General features: G+C 44.1%; 1 protein-coding gene across 1 annotated transcript; it reads left to right on the top strand.

Annotated features, from left to right (window-relative positions):
- The first annotated feature begins 16,083 nt into the window (after window positions 1-16,083).
- On the top strand, window positions 16,084-20,768 carry LOC119500118. Its single transcript, XM_037789618.1, has 11 exons — window positions 16,084-16,649; window positions 18,015-18,347; window positions 18,439-18,711; window positions 18,874-18,967; window positions 19,154-19,221; window positions 19,369-19,434; window positions 19,620-19,772; window positions 19,878-19,943; window positions 20,055-20,186; window positions 20,354-20,416; window positions 20,595-20,768. Exons 3-11 carry the CDS (start codon window positions 18,496-18,498, stop codon window positions 20,700-20,702), a joined length of 966 nt encoding a protein of 321 aa, XP_037645546.1. The 5' UTR covers window positions 16,084-16,649; window positions 18,015-18,347; window positions 18,439-18,495; the 3' UTR covers window positions 20,703-20,768.
- Window positions 20,769-21,359: the final 591 nt, after the last annotated feature.

Raw genomic sequence — 21,359 nt, 5'->3', positions numbered from 1 at the left:
TGCCAGGACCCAACGGTGTCCTGGCACGAAGTGCAAGGAACCTATTGTTTTTCTGGGGATTATTATTATTATTAGGGCCCGAGCACGAAAGTGCCAGGACCCAACGGTGTCCTGGCACGAAGTGCAAGGAACCTATTGTTTTTCTGGGGATTATTATTATTATTATTCTTTTTCCGCTGGTAGATCGCGTTTTTGACGACCTTAGCCATCCCCAAAACTCACGAAAAGTGGAGTATGCGTCAGAACTGGTGGGAAATTCAATGTTCTGGAGTGACTGGGCTCGGGTGTCTCCAGAGGGCTCCATAGCGCCCCCTAACGTACGCAGTTTTTCAGAGAAAGTTTCTTCGATCTTCACGAAATTCAAGTATGTCATTGCTCACGCCCTCATACCTGGATTAAATGATTTTGAGATTTCTTCGGCAAACAGGAAGTCAGCCATGTTGGACTTCCTGCGTGATTTTAGAATTTACGAACGCATATTTGAAGACTTTAGGATGCACAAAAATTTATGAAACTTTACACACACATCCAAACTAGTAATTACTTCATTTTAGTGGTGAAATTTTGCTTGGGCGTGGCATGTTGGCTCTCTAGCGCCCCCTTATGTCTTTCAGATTTTGAACATACCTTTAGGTACTCGAAAACTCATGAAATTTGGCAAGATGATACACACCTGTGAACTTTATTTAAATATATAGCCATTAGGCTCAGTGTGTTTAGCCGGCTCTATAGCGCCCCCTAACGCGTTGAAATTTTAACTTTGTCAAAGTTGATCCGATAATCATGAAATTTGGTATGCATATCCCACTCATCATTTGAAACATATTCCTCATTGGGTTTCATTAGCTCCGCCCACCCGGAAGTCGGCCATATTGGATTTCATGTCACTTTTAGCATTTTATAGGCCGCGTACTTTAACGAACTCCTCCTACAGATTTAATCAGATCGATTTGAAATTTGGTCAGGACCATCTTAAGACCTTGAAGATGAAAAGTTATTAAAATCGTGAGTTTTCACTTAACGAGCGGAACGTGGCGTGGCGTCCATTTTGAGCCATTCGCCATGAAACAGGCAGTTATTGTAACTCAACTGTACATAGTCCGATCTGCCCCAAATCTCTCAGGTATGATGGTGGTCCAGTACTGATGACATGTATATGAAAAATTATACTCATAGCCCCGCCCCAAGACGTTAGCCCCGCCCCCTTTCATATCTCATGAACCGTTTATAGTAGAGTCTTGCGGGAGGTGTCATATCACTCAGCAGAGAGTGCCTGTTTCATTGGGGATGGTTAGCCCCGCCCCCTACACATTAGCCCCGCCCCCGTTCATAACTCATGATCCGTTTGTAGGAGAGTCTTGTGGGGGGTGTCATATCACTCAGCAGAGAGTGCCTGTTTCATTGGTGAAAGTTATGCCCGCCCCCTACACATTAGCCACGCCCCCTTTCATAACTCGTGATCCGTTTGTCGTAGAGTCTTGTGGGAGGTGTTATATCGCTCAGCAGAGAGTGCCTGTCGTAGAGCCTTGCGGCAGGCGTCGTGGCGCTCGTCAGAGTTTCGGCTTCACGGTGCCCGGCCGCGTCGGTCGGCGTCCCGCCAGCATCCTCGACGCGCAAGGGGCGAGGGCCCGTTCATCGCTGCTTGCAGCTTTAATTATTATTATTATTCTTTTTCCGCTGCAAGATCGCGTTTTTGACGACCTTAGCCATCCCCAAAACTCACGAAAAGTGGAGTATGCGTCAGAACTGGTGGGAAATTCAATGTTCTGGAGTGACTGGGCTCGGGTGTCTCCAGAGGGCTCCATAGCGCCCCCTAACGTACGCAGTTTTTCAGAGAAAGTTTCTTCGATCTTCACGAAATTCAAGTATGTCATTGCTCACGCCCTCATACCTGGATTAAATGATTTTGAGATTTCTTCGGCAAACAGGAAGTCAGCCATGTTGGACTTCCTGCGTGATTTTAGAATTTACGAACGCATATTTGAAGACTTTAGGATGCACAAAAATTTATGAAACTTTACACGCACATCCAAACAGGTAATTACTTAATTTTAGTGGTGAAATTTTGCTTGGGCGTGGCATGTTGGCTCTCTAGCGCCCCCTTATGTCTTTCAGATTTTGAACATACCTTTAGGTACTCGAAAACTCATGAAATTTGGCAAGATGATAGACACCTGTGAACTTTATTTAAATATATAGCCATTAGGCTCAGTGTGTTTAGCCGGCTCTATAGCGCCCCCTAACGCGTTGAAATTTTAACTTTGTCAAAGTTGATCCGATAATCATGAAATTTGGTATGCATATCCCACTCATCATTTGAAACATATTCCTCATTGGGTTTCATAAGCCCCGCCCACCCAGAAGTCGGCCATATTGGATTTTATGTACGATTTTCCCAATTTTTGAGTTTTATTGGCCGCGTACTTTAACGAACTCCTCCTACAGATTTGATCAGATGGAGTTGAAATTTGGTCAGGACCATCTTAAGACCTTGAAGATGAAAAGTTATTAAAATGATGAGTGTCCACTTAACGATCGGACCGTAGCGTGGCGGCCATTTTGAGCCATTCGCCAGTTATTGTAACTCAACTGTACATAGTCCGATCTGCCCCAAATCTCTCAGGTATGATGGTGCTCCAGTACTGATGACATGTATATGAAAAATTATACTCATAGCCCCGCCCTAAGACGTTAGCCCCGCCCCCTTTCATAACTCATGAACCGTTTATAGTAGAGTCTTGTGGGATGTGTCATATCACTCAGCAGAGAGTGGGTTAACCCTAACTCAACTGTACATAGTCCGATCTGCCCCAAATTTCTCAGGTATGATAAGGGTCCAGTCCTGATTATATGTAAATGCAAAAATATAGTCATAGCCACGGCCCCTACACATTAGCCCCGCCCCCTTTCATAACTCATGATCCGTTTGTCGTAGAGTCTTGTGGGAGGTGTCATATCACTCAGCAGAGAGTGCCTGTTTCATTGGTGAAGGTTATCCCCGCCCCCTACACATTAGCCCCGCCCCCTTTCATAACTCATGATCCGTTTGTCGTAGAGTCTTGTGGGAGGTGTCATATCACTCAGCAGAGAGTGCCTGTTTCATTGGTGAAGGTTATGCCCGCCCCCTACACATTAGCCACGCCCCCTTTCATTACTCATGATCCGTTTGTCGTAGAGTCTTGTGGGAGGTGTTATATCGCTCAGCAGAGAGTGCCTGTTTCATTGGTGAAGGTTATGCCCGCCCCCTACACATTAGCCACGCCCCCCTTCATAACTTGTGAACCGCTTGTCGTAGAGCCTTGCGGCAGGCGTCGTGGCGCTCGTCAGAGTTTCGGCTTCACGGTGCCCGGCCGCGTCGGTCGGCGTCCCGCCAGCATCCTCGACGCGCAAGGGGCGAGGGCCCGTTCATCGCTGCTTGCAGCTTTAATTATTATTATTATTATTATTATTCTTTTTCCGCTGCAAGATCGCGTTTTTGACGACCTTAGCCATCCCCAAAACTCACGAAAAGTGGAGTATGCGTCAGAACTGGTGGGAAATTCAATGTTCTGGAGTGACTGGGCTCGGGTGTCTCCAGAGGGCTCCATAGCGCCCCCTAACGTACGCAGTTTTTCAGAGAAAGTTTCTTCGATCTTCACGAAATTCAAGTATGTCATTGCTCACGCCCTCATACCTGGATTAAATGATTTTGAGATTTCTTCGGCAAACAGGAAGTCAGCCATGTTGGACTTCCTGCGTGATTTTAGAATTTACGAACGCATATTTGAAGACTTTAGGATGCACAAAAATTTATGAAACTTTACACACACATCCAAACTAGTAATTACTTCATTTTAGTGGTGAAATTTTGCTTGGGCGTGGCATGTTGGCTCTCTAGCGCCCCCTTATGTCTTTCAGATTTTGAACATACCTTTAGGTACTCGAAAACTCATGAAATTTGGCAAGATGATAGACACCTGTTAACTTTATTTAAATATATAGCCATTAGGCTCAGTGTGTTTAGCCGGCTCTATAGCGCCCCCTAACGCGTTGAAATTTTAACTTTGTCAAAGTTGATCCGATAATCATGAAATTTGGTATGCATATCCCACTCATCATTTGAAACATATTCCTCATTGGGTTTCATTAGCTCCGCCCACCCGGAAGTCGGCCATATTGGATTTTATGTACGATTTTCCCAATTTTTGAGTTTTATTGGCCGCGTACTTTAACGAACTCCTCCTACAGATTTGATCAGATGGAGTTGAAATTTGGTCAGGACCATCTTAAGACCTTGAAGATGAAAAGTTATTAAAATGATGAGTGTCCACTTAACGATCGGACCGTAGCGTGGCGGCCATTTTGAGCCATTCGCCAGTTATTGTAACTCAACTGTACATAGTCCGATCTGCCCCAAATCTCTCAGGTATGATGGTGCTCCAGTACTGATGACATGTATATGAAAAATTATACTCATAGCCCCGCCCTAAGACGTTAGCCCCGCCCCCTTTCATAACTCATGAACCGTTTATAGTAGAGTCTTGTGGGATGTGTCATATCACTCAGCAGAGAGTGGGTTAACCCTAACTCAACTGTACATAGTCCGATCTGCCCCAAATTTCTCAGGTATGATAAGGGTCCAGTCCTGATTATATGTAAATGCAAAAATATAGTCATAGCCACGGCCCCTACACATTAGCCCCGCCCCCTTTCATAACTCATGATCCGTTTGTCGTAGAGTCTTGTGGGAGGTGTCATATCACTCAGCAGAGAGTGCCTGTTTCATTGGTGAAGGTTATCCCCGCCCCCTACACATTAGCCCCGCCCCCTTTCATAACTCATGATCCGTTTGTCGTAGAGTCTTGTGGGAGGTGTCATATCACTCAGCAGAGAGTGCCTGTTTCATTGGTGAAGGTTATGCCCGCCCCCTACACATTAGCCACGCCCCCTTTCATTACTCATGATCCGTTTGTCGTAGAGTCTTGTGGGAGGTGTTATATCGCTCAGCAGAGAGTGCCTGTTTCATTGGTGAAGGTTATGCCCGCCCCCTACACATTAGCCCCGCCCCCTTTCATAACTCGTGATCCGTTTGTCGTAGAGTCTTGTGGGAAGTGTCATATAACTCAGCAGAGACTGCCGGTTTCATTGGTGAAGGTTATGCCCGCCCCCTACACATTAGCCCCGCCCCCTTTCATAACTCATGAACCGTTTGTCGTAGAGCCTTGCGGCAGGCGTCGTGGCGCTCGTCAGAGTTTCGGCTTCACGGTGCCCGGCCGCGTCGGTCGGCGTCCCGCCAGCATCCCCGACGCGCAAGGGGCGAGGGCCCGTTCATCGCTGCTTGCAGCTTTAATTATTATTCTTTTTCCGCTGGTAGATCGCGTTTTTGACGACCTTAGCCATCCCCAAAACTCACGAAAAGTGGAGTATGCGTCAGAACTGGTGGGAAATTCAATGTTCTGGAGTGACTGGGCTCGGGTGTCTCCAGAGGGCTCCATAGCGCCCCCTAACGTACGCAGTTTTTCAGAGAAAGTTTCTTCGATCTTCACGAAATTCAAGTATGTCATTGCTCACGCCCTCATACCTGGATTAAATGATTTTGAGATTTCTTCGGCAAACAGGAAGTCAGCCATGTTGGACTTCCTGCGTGATTTTAGAATTTACGAACGCATATTTGAAGACTTTAGGATGCACAAAAATTTATGAAACTTTACACACACATCCAAACTAGTAATTACTTCATTTTAGTGGTGAAATTTTGCTTGGGCGTGGCATGTTGGCTCTCTAGCGCCCCCTTATGTCTTTCAGATTTTGAACATACCTTTAGGTACTCGAAAACTCATGAAATTTGGCAAGATGATAGACACCTGTGAACTTTATTTAAATATATAGCCATTAGGCTCAGTGTGTTTAGCCGGCTCTATAGCGCCCCCTAACGCGTTGAAATTTTAACTTTGTCAAAGTTGATCCGATAATCATGAAATTTGGTATGCATATCCCACTCATCATTTGAAACATATTCCTCATTGGGTTTCATTAGCTCCGCCCACCCGGAAGTCGGCCATATTGGATTTCATGTCACTTTTAGTATTTTATAGGCCGCGTACTTTAACGAACTCCTCCTACAGATTTAATCAGATCGATTTGAAATTTGGTCAGGACCATCTTAAGACCTTGAAGATGAAAAGTTATTAAAATCGTGAGTTTTCACTTAACGAGCGGAACGTGGCGTGGCGTCCATTTTGAGCCATTCGCCATGAAACAGGCAGTTATTGTAACTCAACTGTACATAGTCCGATCTGCCCCAAATCTCTCAGGTATGATGGTGGTCCAGTACTGATGACATGTATATGAAAAATTATACTCATAGCCCCGCCCCAAGACGTTAGCCCCGCCCCCTTTCATATCTCATGAACCGTTTATAGTAGAGTCTTGCGGGAGGTGTCATATCACTCAGCAGAGAGTGCCTGTTTCATTGGGGATGGTTAGCCCCGCCCCCTACACATTAGCCCCGCCCCCTTTCATAACTCATGATCCGTTTGTAGTAGAGTCTTGTGGGGGGTGTCATATCACTCAGCAGAGAGTGCCTGTTTCATTGGTGAAAGTTATGCCCGCCCCCTACACATTAGCCACGCCCCCTTTCATAACTCGTGATCCGTTTGTCGTAGAGTCTTGTGGGAGGTGTTATATCGCTCAGCAGAGAGTGCCTGTCGTAGAGCCTTGCGGCAGGCGTCGTGGCGCTCGTCAGAGTTTCGGCTTCACGGTGCCCGGCCGCGTCGGTCGGCGTCCCGCCAGCATCCCCGACGCGCAAGGGGCGAGGGCCCGTTCATCGCTGCTTGCAGCTTTAATTATTATTATTCTTTTTCCGCTGGTAGATCGCGTTTTTGACGACCTTAGCCATCCCCAAAACTCACGAAAAGTGGAGTATGCGTCAGAACTGGTGGGAAATTCAATGTTCTGGAGTGACTGGGCTCGGGTGTCTCCAGAGGGCTCCATAGCGCCCCCTAACGTACGCAGTTTTTCAGAGAAAGTTTCTTCGATCTTCACGAAATTCAAGTATGTCATTGCTCACGCCCTCATACCTGGATTAAATGATTTTGAGATTTCTTCGGCAAACAGGAAGTCAGCCATGTTGGACTTCCTGCGTGATTTTAGAATTTACGAACGCATATTTGAAGACTTTAGGATGCACAAAAATTTATGAAACTTTACACACACATCCAAACTAGTAATTACTTCATTTTAGTGGTGAAATTTTGCTTGGGCGTGGCATGTTGGCTCTCTAGCGCCCCCTTATGTCTTTCAGATTTTGAACATACCTTTAGGTACTCGAAAACTCATGAAATTTGGCAAGATGATAGACACCTGTGAACTTTATTTAAATATATAGCCATTAGGCTCAGTGTGTTTAGCCGGCTCTATAGCGCCCCCTAACGCGTTGAAATTTTAACTTTGTCAAAGTTGATCCGATAATCATGAAATTTGGTATGCATATCCCACTCATCATTTGAAACATATTCCTCATTGGGTTTCATTAGCTCCGCCCACCCGGAAGTCGGCCATATTGGATTTCATGTCACTTTTAGCATTTTATAGGCCGCGTACTTTAACGAACTCCTCCTACAGATTTAATCAGATCGATTTGAAATTTGGTCAGGACCATCTTAAGACCTTGAAGATGAAAAGTTATTAAAATCGTGAGTTTTCACTTAACGAGCGGAACGTGGCGTGGCGTCCATTTTGAGCCATTCGCCATGAAACAGGCAGTTATTGTAACTCAACTGTACATAGTCCGATCTGCCCCAAATCTCTCAGGTATGATGGTGGTCCAGTACTGATGACATGTATATGAAAAATTATACTCATAGCCCCGCCCCAAGACGTTAGCCCCGCCCCCTTTCATATCTCATGAACTGTTTATAGTAGAGTCTTGCGGGAGGTGTCATATCACTCAGCAGAGAGTGCCTGTTTCATTGGGGATGGTTAGCCCCGCCCCCTACACATTAGCCCCGCCCCCTTTCATAACTCATGATCCGTTTGTAGTAGAGTCTTGTGGGGGGTGTCATATCACTCAGCAGAGAGTGCCTGTTTCATTGGTGAAAGTTATGCCCGCCCCCTACACATTAGCCACGCCCCCTTTCATAACTCGTGATCCGTTTGTCGTAGAGTCTTGTGGGAGGTGTTATATCGCTCAGCAGAGAGTGCCTGTCGTAGAGCCTTGCGGCAGGCGTCGTGGCGCTCGTCAGAGTTTCGGCTTCACGGTGCCCGGCCGCGTCGGTCGGCGTCCCGCCAGCATCCTCGACGCGCAAGGGGCGAGGGCCCGTTCATCGCTGCTTGCAGCTTTAATTATTATTCTTTTTCCGCTGCAAGATCGCGTTTTTGACGACCTTAGCCATCCCCAAAACTCACGAAAAGTGGAGTATGCGTCAGAACTGGTGGGAAATTCAATGTTCTGGAGTGACTGGGCTCGGGTGTCTCCAGAGGGCTCCATAGCGCCCCCTAACGTACGCAGTTTTTCAGAGAAAGTTTCTTCGATCTTCACGAAATTCAAGTATGTCATTGCTCACGCCCTCATACCTGGATTAAATGATTTTGAGATTTCTTCGGCAAACAGGAAGTCAGCCATGTTGGACTTCCTGCGTGATTTTAGAATTTACGAACGCATATTTGAAGACTTTAGGATGCACAAAAATTTATGAAACTTTACACACACATCCAAACTAGTAATTACTTCATTTTAGTGGTGAAATTTTGCTTGGGCGTGGCATGTTGGCTCTCTAGCGCCCCCTTATGTCTTTCAGATTTTGAACATACCTTTAGGTACTCGAAAACTCATGAAATTTGGCAAGATGATAGACACCTGTGAACTTTATTTAAATATATAGCCATTAGGCTCAGTGTGTTTAGCCGGCTCTATAGCGCCCCCTAACGCGTTGAAATTTTAACTTTGTCAAAGTTGATCCGATAATCATGAAATTTGGTATGCATATCCCACTCATCATTTGAAACATATTCCTCATTGGGTTTCATTAGCTCCGCCCACCCGGAAGTCGGCCATATTGGATTTCATGTCACTTTTAGCATTTTATAGGCCGCGTACTTTAACGAACTCCTCCTACAGATTTAATCAGATCGATTTGAAATTTGGTCAGGACCATCTTAAGACCTTGAAGATGAAAAGTTATTAAAATCGTGAGTTTTCACTTAACGAGCGGAACGTGGCGTGGCGTCCATTTTGAGCCATTCGCCATGAAACAGGCAGTTATTGTAACTCAACTGTACATAGTCCGATCTGCCCCAAATCTCTCAGGTATGATGGTGGTCCAGTACTGATGACATGTATATGAAAAATTATACTCATAGCCCCGCCCCAAGACGTTAGCCCCGCCCCCTTTCATATCTCATGAACCGTTTATAGTAGAGTCTTGCGGGAGGTGTCATATCACTCAGCAGAGAGTGCCTGTTTCATTGGGGATGGTTAGCCCCGCCCCCTACACATTAGCCCCGCCCCCTTTCATAACTCATGATCCGTTTGTAGTAGAGTCTTGTGGGGGGTGCCATATCACTCAGCAGAGAGTGCCTGTTTCATTGGTGAAAGTTATGCCCGCCCCCTACACATTAGCCACGCCCCCTTTCATAACTCGTGATCCGTTTGTCGTAGAGTCTTGTGGGAGGTGTTATATCGCTCAGCAGAGAGTGCCTGTCGTAGAGCCTTGCGGCAGGCGTCGTGGCGCTCGTCAGAGTTTCGGCTTCACGGTGCCCGTCGCGTCGGTCGGCGTCCCGCCAGCATCCTCGACGCGCAAGGGGCGAGGGCCCGTTCATCGCTGCTTGCAGCTTTAATTATTATTCTTTTTCCGCTGGTAGATCGCGTTTTTGACGACCTTAGCCATCCCCAAAACTCACGAAAAGTGGAGTATGCGTCAGAACTGGTGGGAAATTCAATGTTCTGGAGTGACTGGGCTCGGGTGTCTCCAGAGGGCTCCATAGCGCCCCCTAACGTACGCAGTTTTTCCGAGAAAGTTTCTTCGATCTTCACGAAATTCAAGTATGTCATTGCTCACGCCCTCATACCTGGATTAAATGATTTTGAGATTTCTTCGGCAAACAGGAAGTCAGCCATGTTGGACTTCCTGCGTGATTTTAGAATTTACGAACGCATATTTGAAGACTTTAGGATGCACAAAAATTTATGAAACTTTACACACACATCCAAACTAGTAATTACTTCATTTTAGTGGTGAAATTTTGCTTGGGCGTGGCATGTTGGCTCTCTAGCGCCCCCTTATGTCTTTCAGATTTTGAACATACCTTTAGGTACTCGAAAACTCATGAAATTTGGCAAGATGATAGACACCTGTGAACTTTATTTAAATATATAGCCATTAGGCTCAGTGTGTTTAGCCGGCTCTATAGCGCCCCCTAACGCGTTGAAATTTTAACTTTGTCAAAGTTGATCCGATAATCATGAAATTTGGTATGCATATCCCACTCATCATTTGAAACATATTCCTCATTGGGTTTCATTAGCTCCGCCCACCCGGAAGTCGGCCATATTGGATTTCATGTCACTTTTAGCATTTTATAGGCCGCGTACTTTAACGAACTCCTCCTACAGATTTAATCAGATCGATTTGAAATTTGGTCAGGACCATCTTAAGACCTTGAAGATGAAAAGTTATTAAAATCGTGAGTTTTCACTTAACGAGCGGAACGTGGCGTGGCGTCCATTTTGAGCCATTCGCCATGAAACAGGCAGTTATTGTAACTCAACTGTACATAGTCCGATCTGCCCCAAATCTCTCAGGTATGATGGTGGTCCAGTACTGATGACATGTATATGAAAAATTATACTCATAGCCCCGCCCCAAGACGTTAGCCCCGCCCCCTTTCATATCTCATGAACCGTTTATAGTAGAGTCTTGCGGGAGGTGTCATATCACTCAGCAGAGAGTGCCTGTTTCATTGGGGATGGTTAGCCCCGCCCCCTACACATTAGCCCCGCCCCCTTTCATAACTCATGATCCGTTTGTAGTAGAGTCTTGTGGGGGGTGTCATATCACTCAGCAGAGAGTGCCTGTTTCATTGGTGAAAGTTATGCCCGCCCCCTACACATTAGCCACGCCCCCTTTCATAACTCGTGATCCGTTTGTCGTAGAGTCTTGTGGGAGGTGTTATATCGCTCAGCAGAGAGTGCCTGTCGTAGAGCCTTGCGGCAGGCGTCGTGGCGCTCGTCAGAGTTTCGGCTTCACGGTGCCCGGCCGCGTCGGTCGGCGTCCCGCCAGCATCCTCGACGCGCAAGGGGCGAGGGCCCGTTCATCGCTGCTTGCAGCTTTAATTATTAGGGCCCGAGCACGAAAGTGCCAGGACCCAACGGTGTCCTGGCACGAAGTGCAAGGAACCTATTGTTTTTCTGGGGATTATTATTAGGGCCCGAGCACGAAAGTGCCAGGACCCAACGGTGTCCTGGCACGAAGTGCAAGGAACCTATTGTTTTTCTGGGGATTATTATTATTAGGGCCCGAGCACGAAAGTGCCAGGACCCAACGGTGTCCTGGCACGAAGTGCAAGGAACCTATTGTTTTTCTGGGGATTATTAGGGCCCGAGCACGAAAGTGCCAGGACCCAACGGTGTCCTGGCACGAAGTGCAAGGAACCTATTGTTTTTCTGGGGATTATTATTATTATTCTTTTTCCGCTGGTAGATCGCGTTTTTGACGACCTTAGCCATCCCCAAAACTCACGAAAAGTGGAGTATGCGTCAGAACTGGTGGGAAATTCAATGTTCTGGAGTGACTGGGCTCGGGTGTCTCCAGAGGGCTCCATAGCGCCCCCTAACGTACGCAGTTTTTCAGAGAAAGTTTCTTCGATCTTCACGAAATTCAAGTATGTCATTGCTCACGCCCTCATACCTGGATTAAATGATTTTGAGATTTCTTCGGCAAACAGGAAGTCAGCCATGTTGGACTTCCTGCGTGATTTTAGAATTTACGAACGCATATTTGAAGACTTTAGGATGCACAAAAATTTATGAAACTTTACACACACATCCAAACTAGTAATTACTTCATTTTAGTGGTGAAATTTTGCTTGGGCGTGGCATGTTGGCTCTCTAGCGCCCCCTTATGTCTTTCAGATTTTGAACATACCTTTAGGTACTCGGAATCTCATAAAATTTGGCAAAATGATAGACACCTGTGAACTTTATGTAAATGTGTAGCCATTAGGCTCAGTGTGTTTAGCCGGCTCTATAGCGCCCCCTAACGCGTTGAAATTTTAACTTTGTCAAAGTTGATCCGATATTCATGAAATTTGGTATGCATATCCCACTCATCATTTGAAACATATTCCTCATTGGGTTTCATTAGCTCCGCCCACCCGGAAGTCGGCCATATTGGATTTCATGTCACTTTTAGCGTTTTATAGGCCGCGTACTTTAACGAACTCCTCCTACAGATTTGATCAGATGGAGTTGAAATTTGGTCAGGACCATCTTAAGACCTTGAAGATGAAAAGTTATTAAAATGATGAGTGTCCACTTAACGATCGGACCGTAGCGTGGCGGCCATTTTGAGCCATTCGCCATGAAACAGGCAGTTATTGTAACTCAACTGTACATAGTCCGATCTGCCCCAGATTTCTCAGGTATGATGGTGCTCCAGTACTGATGACATGTATATGAAAAATTATACTCATAGCCCCGCCCCAAGACGTTAGCCCCGCCCCCTTTCATATCTCATGAACCGTTTATAGTAGAGTCTTGCGGGAGGTGTCATATCACTCAGCAGAGAGTGCCTGTTTCATTGGGGATGGTTAGCCCCGCCCCCTACACATTAGCCCCGCCCCCTTTTATAACTCATGATCCGTTTGTCGTAGAGTCTTGTGGGAGGTGTCATATCACTCAGCAGAGAGTGCCTGTTTCATTGGTGAAAGTTATGCCCGCCCCCTACACATTAGCCACGCCCCCTTTCATAACTCGTGATCCGTTTGTCGTAGAGCCTTGCGGCAGGCGTCGTCGCGCTCGTCAGAGTTTCGGCTTCACCGTGCCCGGCCGCGTCGGTCGGCGTCCCGCCAGCATCCCCGACGCGCAAGGGGCGAGGGCCCGTTCATCGCTGCTTGCAGCTTTAATTATTATTCTTTTTCCGCTGCAAGATCGCGTTTTTGACGACCTTAGCCATCCCCAAAACTCACGAAAAGTGGAGTATGCGTCAGAACTGGTGGGAAATTCAATGTTCTGGAGTGACTGGGCTCGGGTGTCTCCAGGGGGCTCCATAGCGCCACCTAACGTACGCAGTTTTTCAGAGAAAGTTTCTTCGATCTTCACGAAATTCAAGTATGTCATTGCTCACGCCCTCGTACCTGGATTAAATGATTTTGAGATTTTTTCGGCAAACAGGAAGTCAGCTATGTTGGACTTCCTGCGTGATTTTAGAATTTACGAACGCATATTTGAAGACTTTAGGATGCACAAAAATTTATGAAACTTTACACGCACATCCAAACTAGTAATTACTTAATTTTAGTGGTGAAATTTTGCTTGGGCGTGGCATGTTGGCTCTCTAGCGCCCCCTTATGTCTTTCAGATTTTGAACATACCTTTAGGTACTCGAAAACTCATGAAATTTGGCAAGATGATAGACACCTGTGAACTTTATTTAAATATATAGCCATTAGGCTCAGTGTGTTTAGCCGGCTCTATAGCGCCCCCTAACGCGTTGAAATTTTAACTTTGTCAAAGTTGATCCGATAATCATGAAATTTGGTATGCATATCCCACTCATCATTTGAAACATATTCCTCATTGGGTTTCATTAGCTCCGCCCACCCGGAAGTCGGCCATATTGGATTTCATGTCACTTTTAGCATTTTATAGGCCGCGTACTTTAACGAACTCCTCCTACAGATTTAATCAGATCGATTTGAAATTTGGTCAGGACCATCTTAAGACCTTGAAGATGAAAAGTTATTAAAATCGTGAGTTTTCACTTAACGAGCGGAACGTGGCGTGGCGTCCATTTTGAGCCATTCGCCATGAAACAGGCAGTTATTGTAACTCAACTGTACATAGTCCGATCTGCCCCAAATCTCTCAGGTATGATGGTGGTCCAGTACTGATGACATGTATATGAAAAATTATACTCATAGCCCCGCCCCAAGACGTTAGCCCCGCCCCCTTTCATATCTCATGAACCGTTTGTAGTAGAGTCTTGCGGGAGGTGTCATATCACTCAGCAGAGAGTGCCTGTTTCATTGGGGATGGTTAGCCCCGCCCCCTACACATTAGCCCCGCCCCCTTTCATAACTCATGATCCGTTTGTCGTAGAGTCTTGTGGGAGGTGTCATATCACTCAGCAGAGAGTGCCTGTTTCATTGGTGAAGGTTATCCCCGCCCCCTACACATTAGCCCCGCCCCCTTTCATAACTCATGATCCGTTTGTCGTAGAGTCTTGTGGGAGGTGTCATATCACTCAGCAGAGAGTGCCTGTTTCATTGGTGAAGGTTATGCCCGCCCCCTACACATTAGCCACGCCCCCTTTCATTACTCATGATCCGTTTGTCGTAGAGTCTTGTGGGAGGTGTTATATCGCTCAGCAGAGAGTGCCTGTTTCATTGGTGAAGGTTATGCCCGCCCCCTACACATTAGCCACGCCCCCCTTCATAACTCATGAACCGTTTGTCGTAGAGTCTTGCGGGAGGTGTCATATTACTCAGCAGAGAGTGCCTGTTTCATTGGTGAAGGTTATGCCCGCCCCCTACACATTAGCCCCGCCCCCTTTCATAACTCATGAACCGTTTGTCGTAGAGTCTTGCGGGAGGTGTCATATCACTCAGCAGAGAGTGCCTGTTTCATTGGTGAAGGTTATGCCCGCCCCCTGACGTCAGATAGGCTCAACTTTGGAATTGGTTAGTAACCCTGAAGTTGAAAAAATGAAAAGCACTGAGTATTTTCTCATTTAACTTTAGTGCAAAAGGAACATAACAGTTTAAAGTGAAATTATAGAGAGAAAATAAATCTTTCCACCTAGCTTCCACTGACTATGTTTACATGCATGCACACAAACACAGAATAATCAGATCAAGACAATAGTTTGATTTAACTGAGTTTGATCAGAGTTTCTGAGAAATTTGAGTTAGTATGTGTTTGTCATTATCAATTTAGACGACCTAATTGTGTATTTGCGATATCTTGATTTATGATTTAATCACAATAAGATTCCATTGAAAGACTATAAATTATCATATTGAATTATCACCCAGCCCAAGTTAGACTGTGTCTGTGCAATATGTGATCAATAGTATCTGTGTGACTGTAGGTAGTTGGTTATGTTATTTATTGTGTCATGCACATACAAGTGCCCAACCCACATGGACTTATACGACATCAAAAATACCGTTGAAGTGGTGAAACATTTATCAGACAAGAAACAAAGATGTCTGTCTTCTGTCCCATGAGTTCAACAAATGAAATATGCAAAACTAAAAAGGTTCCCTGCCTAAGACAGCTCAGTTTTGTTTGTCTATTCAGAAGAACTCATCATGAAAAAAAAAATGTCATCATCGACATTTTACTAAAAGGTTTAGCCCTTAAAGGTCTTATTGATAACATATATGGAGACAAATCATAATAAAAAAAATGTAAGAATGCATGCACAGAGCTTTTAGAAAGGTGCTGAAAAATAGTATGGCTTTTCCTCCATATGAAAGGGGGCGTGGCACAACACAGACTTTCTACAGAATCTTAAGCACTGACGTCAGTTAGGCTCAACTTTGGAATTGGTTAGTAACCCTGAAGTTTACAACTGTAGATTGCTGGTGGTTGTAGGATGTGTAATATATGAAAGTTAAACTAAATATAAATGTACTATAAGCTCTGTTACAGATAGTTATGGTAACTGATGAAAACTGATACAACAGCCAAAAATGATGCATCATCCAGAAAGAAATACAGTTGATTTCAGGATATAAGCTATGCAATTACACTGCAGTGACACCAATGACATTATGATACAAAACAAAAATGACAGATCACATTATTTTTTTTAAATGAAATACAGAAAAACTGTCACTGTGTTAAATAAACAATTTCATTCACTAATATCCATATGTCTAATTAATAAGTTAATAATGTATAGTCCATAGTATAAAATCAGTAATTGAAAGTATAGGTTTTAAGTAATTATAATTGAAATTTTTATGGTTAAGTGTTAAGCTAGGTTTTGTTTATTTTAGTATTTTTGTCTGCAATCACTGCCTTTGAGTTATTTACGAGTTATTACATACATTCAAATGCAGTTAATCCTTTATAATTAAATCCATTAATAAATCACCGGATTCCATGTACTGAATCGCAACCGGAAATGACTTTTATTTTGACAACTTCCGCTTGCGTGCAGAATCCGGCTCTAGTATAAATAGAGGCCGCCGCCTTTACCTCGTCCCATTTGCTCATTGCAGATACCAGAGAGAGAGAGAGACATACTTCCAGAGACAGAGAGCTATCTATCGATACAGAGAGAGAACGAGAGACAGAGAGAGACTGAGACTACACGAGTGTAAGACTGAAAGAGTGAACGAGTGAAAGACTGAACGAGTGAAAGTGAGAGACTGAGAGAGACCGACTTTTGACCGACTGACACCTGAGCTAATTTAGCTCCTTTCCGACGTCTGTACGCACGGTAAGTTATGATGCCGTGGCTAGCTTGTTAGCATGCTAACTTCTGTATTTCTGTAACAAAATGTGCATGTAAAGTTATGTAAAGTTATATATGTATGTATGTATGTATGTAAACAACTATTGTTTCGCACGTCTCGTCGTGCTGTTACTATAACGTTAGTTAGCTGTTAGCCTCCTAGAGGAGGCCTGTTTGCTAAATGGAGCTAAGAGCTAACTTAGCTAGGAACAAAGAACTCGGCTCCTGATTGGACGAGCGTTTTCCCGCCGTTGGCTGCTGCTCTCCGCTTTCAAACCTGAACCTGTATGGAGACTTACAACAGAGTTTTTATTCAGAGTAATGCATTGTTACAGTCAACATGTAGAGTTAAAGCGGTTAAAGTACTTCTTTCATAGTTTGGAGTTAAAAGAAAAGTTTTCTCAACCGTTAACCGACAGAGTTTTGCCTCACAGCTAGCGCTAAGTTAGCTTAGCGCTAAGTTAGCTTAGCAGCCACTTTGCTGCGTTTATTCTCTGACATGCAGCCACTTTCACAGTAAAAGTTTCCAGCTGTGTGTCTGCCCGACGTAACGCTAGCGTTTGTGCTACAGTGTGTTTGCTAACGTTAGCATCTGTGTTGTTAACTGTGAAGGCCTGGTTGTGTATATTTGCTTTTTTTAAGCTGGTGCATTCAGAATGTGATACAAACTAGTTAGTAGTTGTCTGCTATTAATATGGTTAACTGTTATCTCTGTAACGCAAACAGAAAATGCATGGTTAAGTTACAATGAGTGAAATTTGAAAAGTCATTGGATTTTTAAGAAGGTGTTGGGACCCTGGAATATATTTAATATTTTTACACATCCATGTATTGAGGGAAATGTCATGCTGTGTTTATAAGCTACATGTTTACAGTTGTGTAGCTTGTGTTTGTGCTACGTTTAGCAGCTGTGTTGTTAATTGTGAAGGCCTGGTTGTGTATATTTGCTTTTTTTAAGCTGGTGCATTCAGAATGTGATACAAACTAGTTAGTAGTTGTCTGCTATTAATATGGTTAACTGTTATCTCTGTAACACAAACAGAAAATGCATGGTTAAGTTACAATGAGTGAAATTTGAAAAGTCATTGGACTTTTAAGGTGTGGGGACCCTAGAATATATGTAATAATAGCTTGGAATAGGCAAAGCCTAGCCATAACAGACCCAATAGTAAATGTTTTTCAACCTAAACAGCCTGCAATAAGGTTTTTTTGGTTGATGCATCAAATTTGAGTATACTTGTGTTCAAAAATGATTTATTGCTTAGCTATAGTTGGTGTCTAAAGATATAATTGTAGGCTAAAAGTTTCTTGTAATGTCATTATTAATCAGTTGTGCCTACATACTTTTAGATGCCTCGCGGCAAGTCGTACCGGCGTTCTGAGGCTGCCAAGATGCGGATGGCCGAGCGACGCGCTGTGGCTTTCACACCTCAGCAGCCTGGCACCGCCAGTTCCGCACGTAAGTAGCCAAACATTTTTTCGTTAAATGTTTAAGGTGTCTATTGTCGTTGCATGATAATTTCTGATTTTTAAAGGTCCATTAACTTTTATCTTGGTGTCTTTGTCTGTTTATAAATAGGCGGCGGCACAGGTTACCGTCACGCTGTGCTTCAGTGGCCAATTTCCCCCTTCACTGGGCGGAAGCACAAATTGGTCATTCCAGCCAAGTCTCCAGACAAGAAGGTAGAATTATTAATTTTGACTTTATGAACAAATGCTTTGATCTGAGGAATTTGTGATTTTCATTCTAAACAAATCCCTTCTGTTGTTCCAGTTTGTTCTGCTTGTTGGAGCATCCCATCTACGTGCCATCGTAGATGGGTTTGTGAAGATGCCGGAGGGAGGGCTCTCCTTCGGTGCCATGTCCACGCCCGGGGCCTGTGCGGCTGTGTTGAGGACCGAGGTGGTGCATACTGTTCTGCCTCGGACACCCGACGCAGTCTGTGTCATGGCTCCGAGCAACAACCTGACCTCGAGCCGGACTATCGAGGAGGCAGGGGCAGACTTTGGCAAGCTCCTGGCCACTGTCTCCGAGCGCTGTCCTAACGTAGGCTTATTTTTCATTGTATTTTTATTATTATTGTATCTCTGATACTAGGATTAATGTGGTTGTATGAGCTGTTGTAGAATAATGTTTATTTATTTTAATGGGTTTGACATTTGGTCAAAAATAATAATAATGTAATGAACAACTATCGTTTTGTACCAGGTTTTTGTTCTGGACTTCCCTCCACGTCTTAACGTCGAGGTGGCCCAGCAGGACTTCATGCGTCAGGAGTTTCGTCGCGTGGCGGCACGGATGGGTATGTTAATGAAAGATTTTACTTTAAGTACAGTTACATGTGTAAGGGGTTATATCTTCTTAGAAAAACTGATTGAATACATGTGATTTCCATCAAAGTCATTGTGGTTTTGTAATTTACAAAAAACAGAGTTAAGATTTGTGTACGGATATTTCAATAATTCCTGATGTTTTCTTTTTTTTTTAGGTATGAAGTACTATTCCATGGTCGAGTACTTTCCGTTAGACCGCCTTGACCTGTGGGCTGGAGATGGCGTAAGTACAATATGTTGTTGTGACATGGCGAATGGAAAAGTTTTATGTACACTTCTTTGTAGTTGATATGACAAGTTCAGTTCATGGCAGATACATATTGAGAGCAAAATATCTGTTTTGTAAATTAATTAGCGCTTGTTTTTGTAGGTCCACCTGAGTGATCGTGGTGGAATGGAGATCCTTGTGGATGTACTGTGGGGTGCTGCTTACAAGGTTAGCCTTTTTATAAATGCTCTCTATTTGCCTTTCCTTTTGTATATCTTGGTAGTGTACTTTTATTCTTGTGTATGTAGGTACAGTTTTATTGTATGTGTGTGTTTTCTTGTATATGTGAAGCACATTGTAAATGTTTTTAATACCTGCTACATAAATACAATTATTATTTTTGTTGTTATCAGCAACTGTACTGCCCAGCACCAGCACCCGCACCACAGGTTTCTCCCAGACCATCACCGCCGAGGTTCACTCCGACTGTCGTTGTGAAGGGAGAGGTCAAGGTTCCACGTCGACTGAACCCTTACGAGTGGACGCTTGTTGGACAGGGCGGGAAGGTAGGTTGAGACTTTTTGAAAGGAGTGATATTTCCTAAAGAGTTTACCGTAGTAATGATCAAAGGGTACCTGTTTTAATACAATCTATGCTATTTGTCATTACAGAGGAGCCAACCTGGGCTTCTTGAGCCATCACATGGTGCACCCAGAAAGAGGATGGGCCAGCAGCAGGTTTGTTACATTTGTATTATGCTTTAACTTAAATGATTAGGATATGTTTGATTGTTGCTTTTTGACAAGACAAATTGTCTACAGTAGTCTTTCTGCATTTTTATTTCACAGGCAGTTCTGAAGGACTGTTCCATCCCGCTAACACCCGTCAGGTTTAGCAGTGCCATGTTGGATGCGATGGACAAACTTGTTCCATCGCATCTTCCCAGCCCTGTGGAGGGTACTGTTCCACAACCCAAAAAGGTAATTTGCATGCAAATTCTGTCAGTTGGTTGAGGCCTAATTATAAAGTGTTTCCTTGTTCCTGACACACTCTAAATTAATAAGAGTCAAGACTGTTTATGTTGTGTAATTGGAGCTATGCCCCAAATATGGCTTTCTTAAAGCTAATTTTGTTTTTCTTACATTAGAAACCGACTGTGGGACATCAGCAGAGGACTGCTGCCTCCCAGAGAACCCTGGCAAAGCGTCAGGTTTGTGTTTTTTGCTATGCATATACAGTATGTGTTGTTTGGAATTGTTTCTTGTACAATTTGAGTCGCTGAACAGCGACAATGTTTTTGCATACGTTTGTAGTATATAGTAAACTGTGAAACAATGAATGGTTATATTTTGTTTGTGAAGTTCATTGAATTTTTTTTTTTTGCCTAGGTTGAGGCAGCAACGAGTTTTGTGGTGGTGCCTTCCAGGATCGCATCTACCAGTTCTCTCCAAGCGGTGGTTCCGGACGAGGTATATCACAAATGTTTTTGTTTTTAATGGTGCATTCAAAGCTATGTCATTGCCATTGTTAATGTAGTATAAATTCAATTCTTTAATTGTTTTTCTTTTGCTGTATTTTTCTAGGTGAAGGCAACACCCAGCGTGGAGGTGTCTGCAAGGCGATCCCCTGCCGTGCCTGTGCCTGAGCCTGAGCCTGAGCCTGAGCCTGAGCCTGAGGAGGTAGATGCTCTTTGTGTGAATAATAAATAATAATAATATAATAATTTTCAATTTTTTTATTTTATTTTTTTATTTTTTTTTTTTGAATGGTCCATGCAAAGCTATTTCATTGTCATTGTTAATGTACTTTAAATTCTAATTTAAAACAACACTTCAATGTTATTTTGCTGAATATATCTTTTCCCATTTATTGTAGATGCCGGAGACGGGTGTTCGTATGCGGCGCACACCAAGATCCGTCAAAGGTAAGGGCGATGGTGTTGAAAGCGCAAAAACAGATCATTATCGTTTTGTTAAAGGGTCTTTCCATCAAGGAGATGTTCACTTTGGTAAAAATGCAGGAAAGCAATGTGTAGCAATGTCTTTGGCGGCTATGATCATGCATGAAGGGAAAAATGTTGTGACATGGACTTCCCAACTGCTGGACAAAGTTGTTATTGCAGGGAACTATTTGTACTCTTTCCTTGACACACA

This window comes from Sebastes umbrosus, chromosome 13, assembly GCF_015220745.1.
Source record: "Sebastes umbrosus isolate fSebUmb1 chromosome 13, fSebUmb1.pri, whole genome shotgun sequence".
In the NCBI taxonomy this organism is placed as follows: domain Eukaryota; kingdom Metazoa; phylum Chordata; class Actinopteri; order Perciformes; family Sebastidae; genus Sebastes; species Sebastes umbrosus.
The sequence above is the reverse complement of the archived record's forward strand: the minus strand, read 5'-3'. Positions and strand labels throughout refer to the sequence as shown.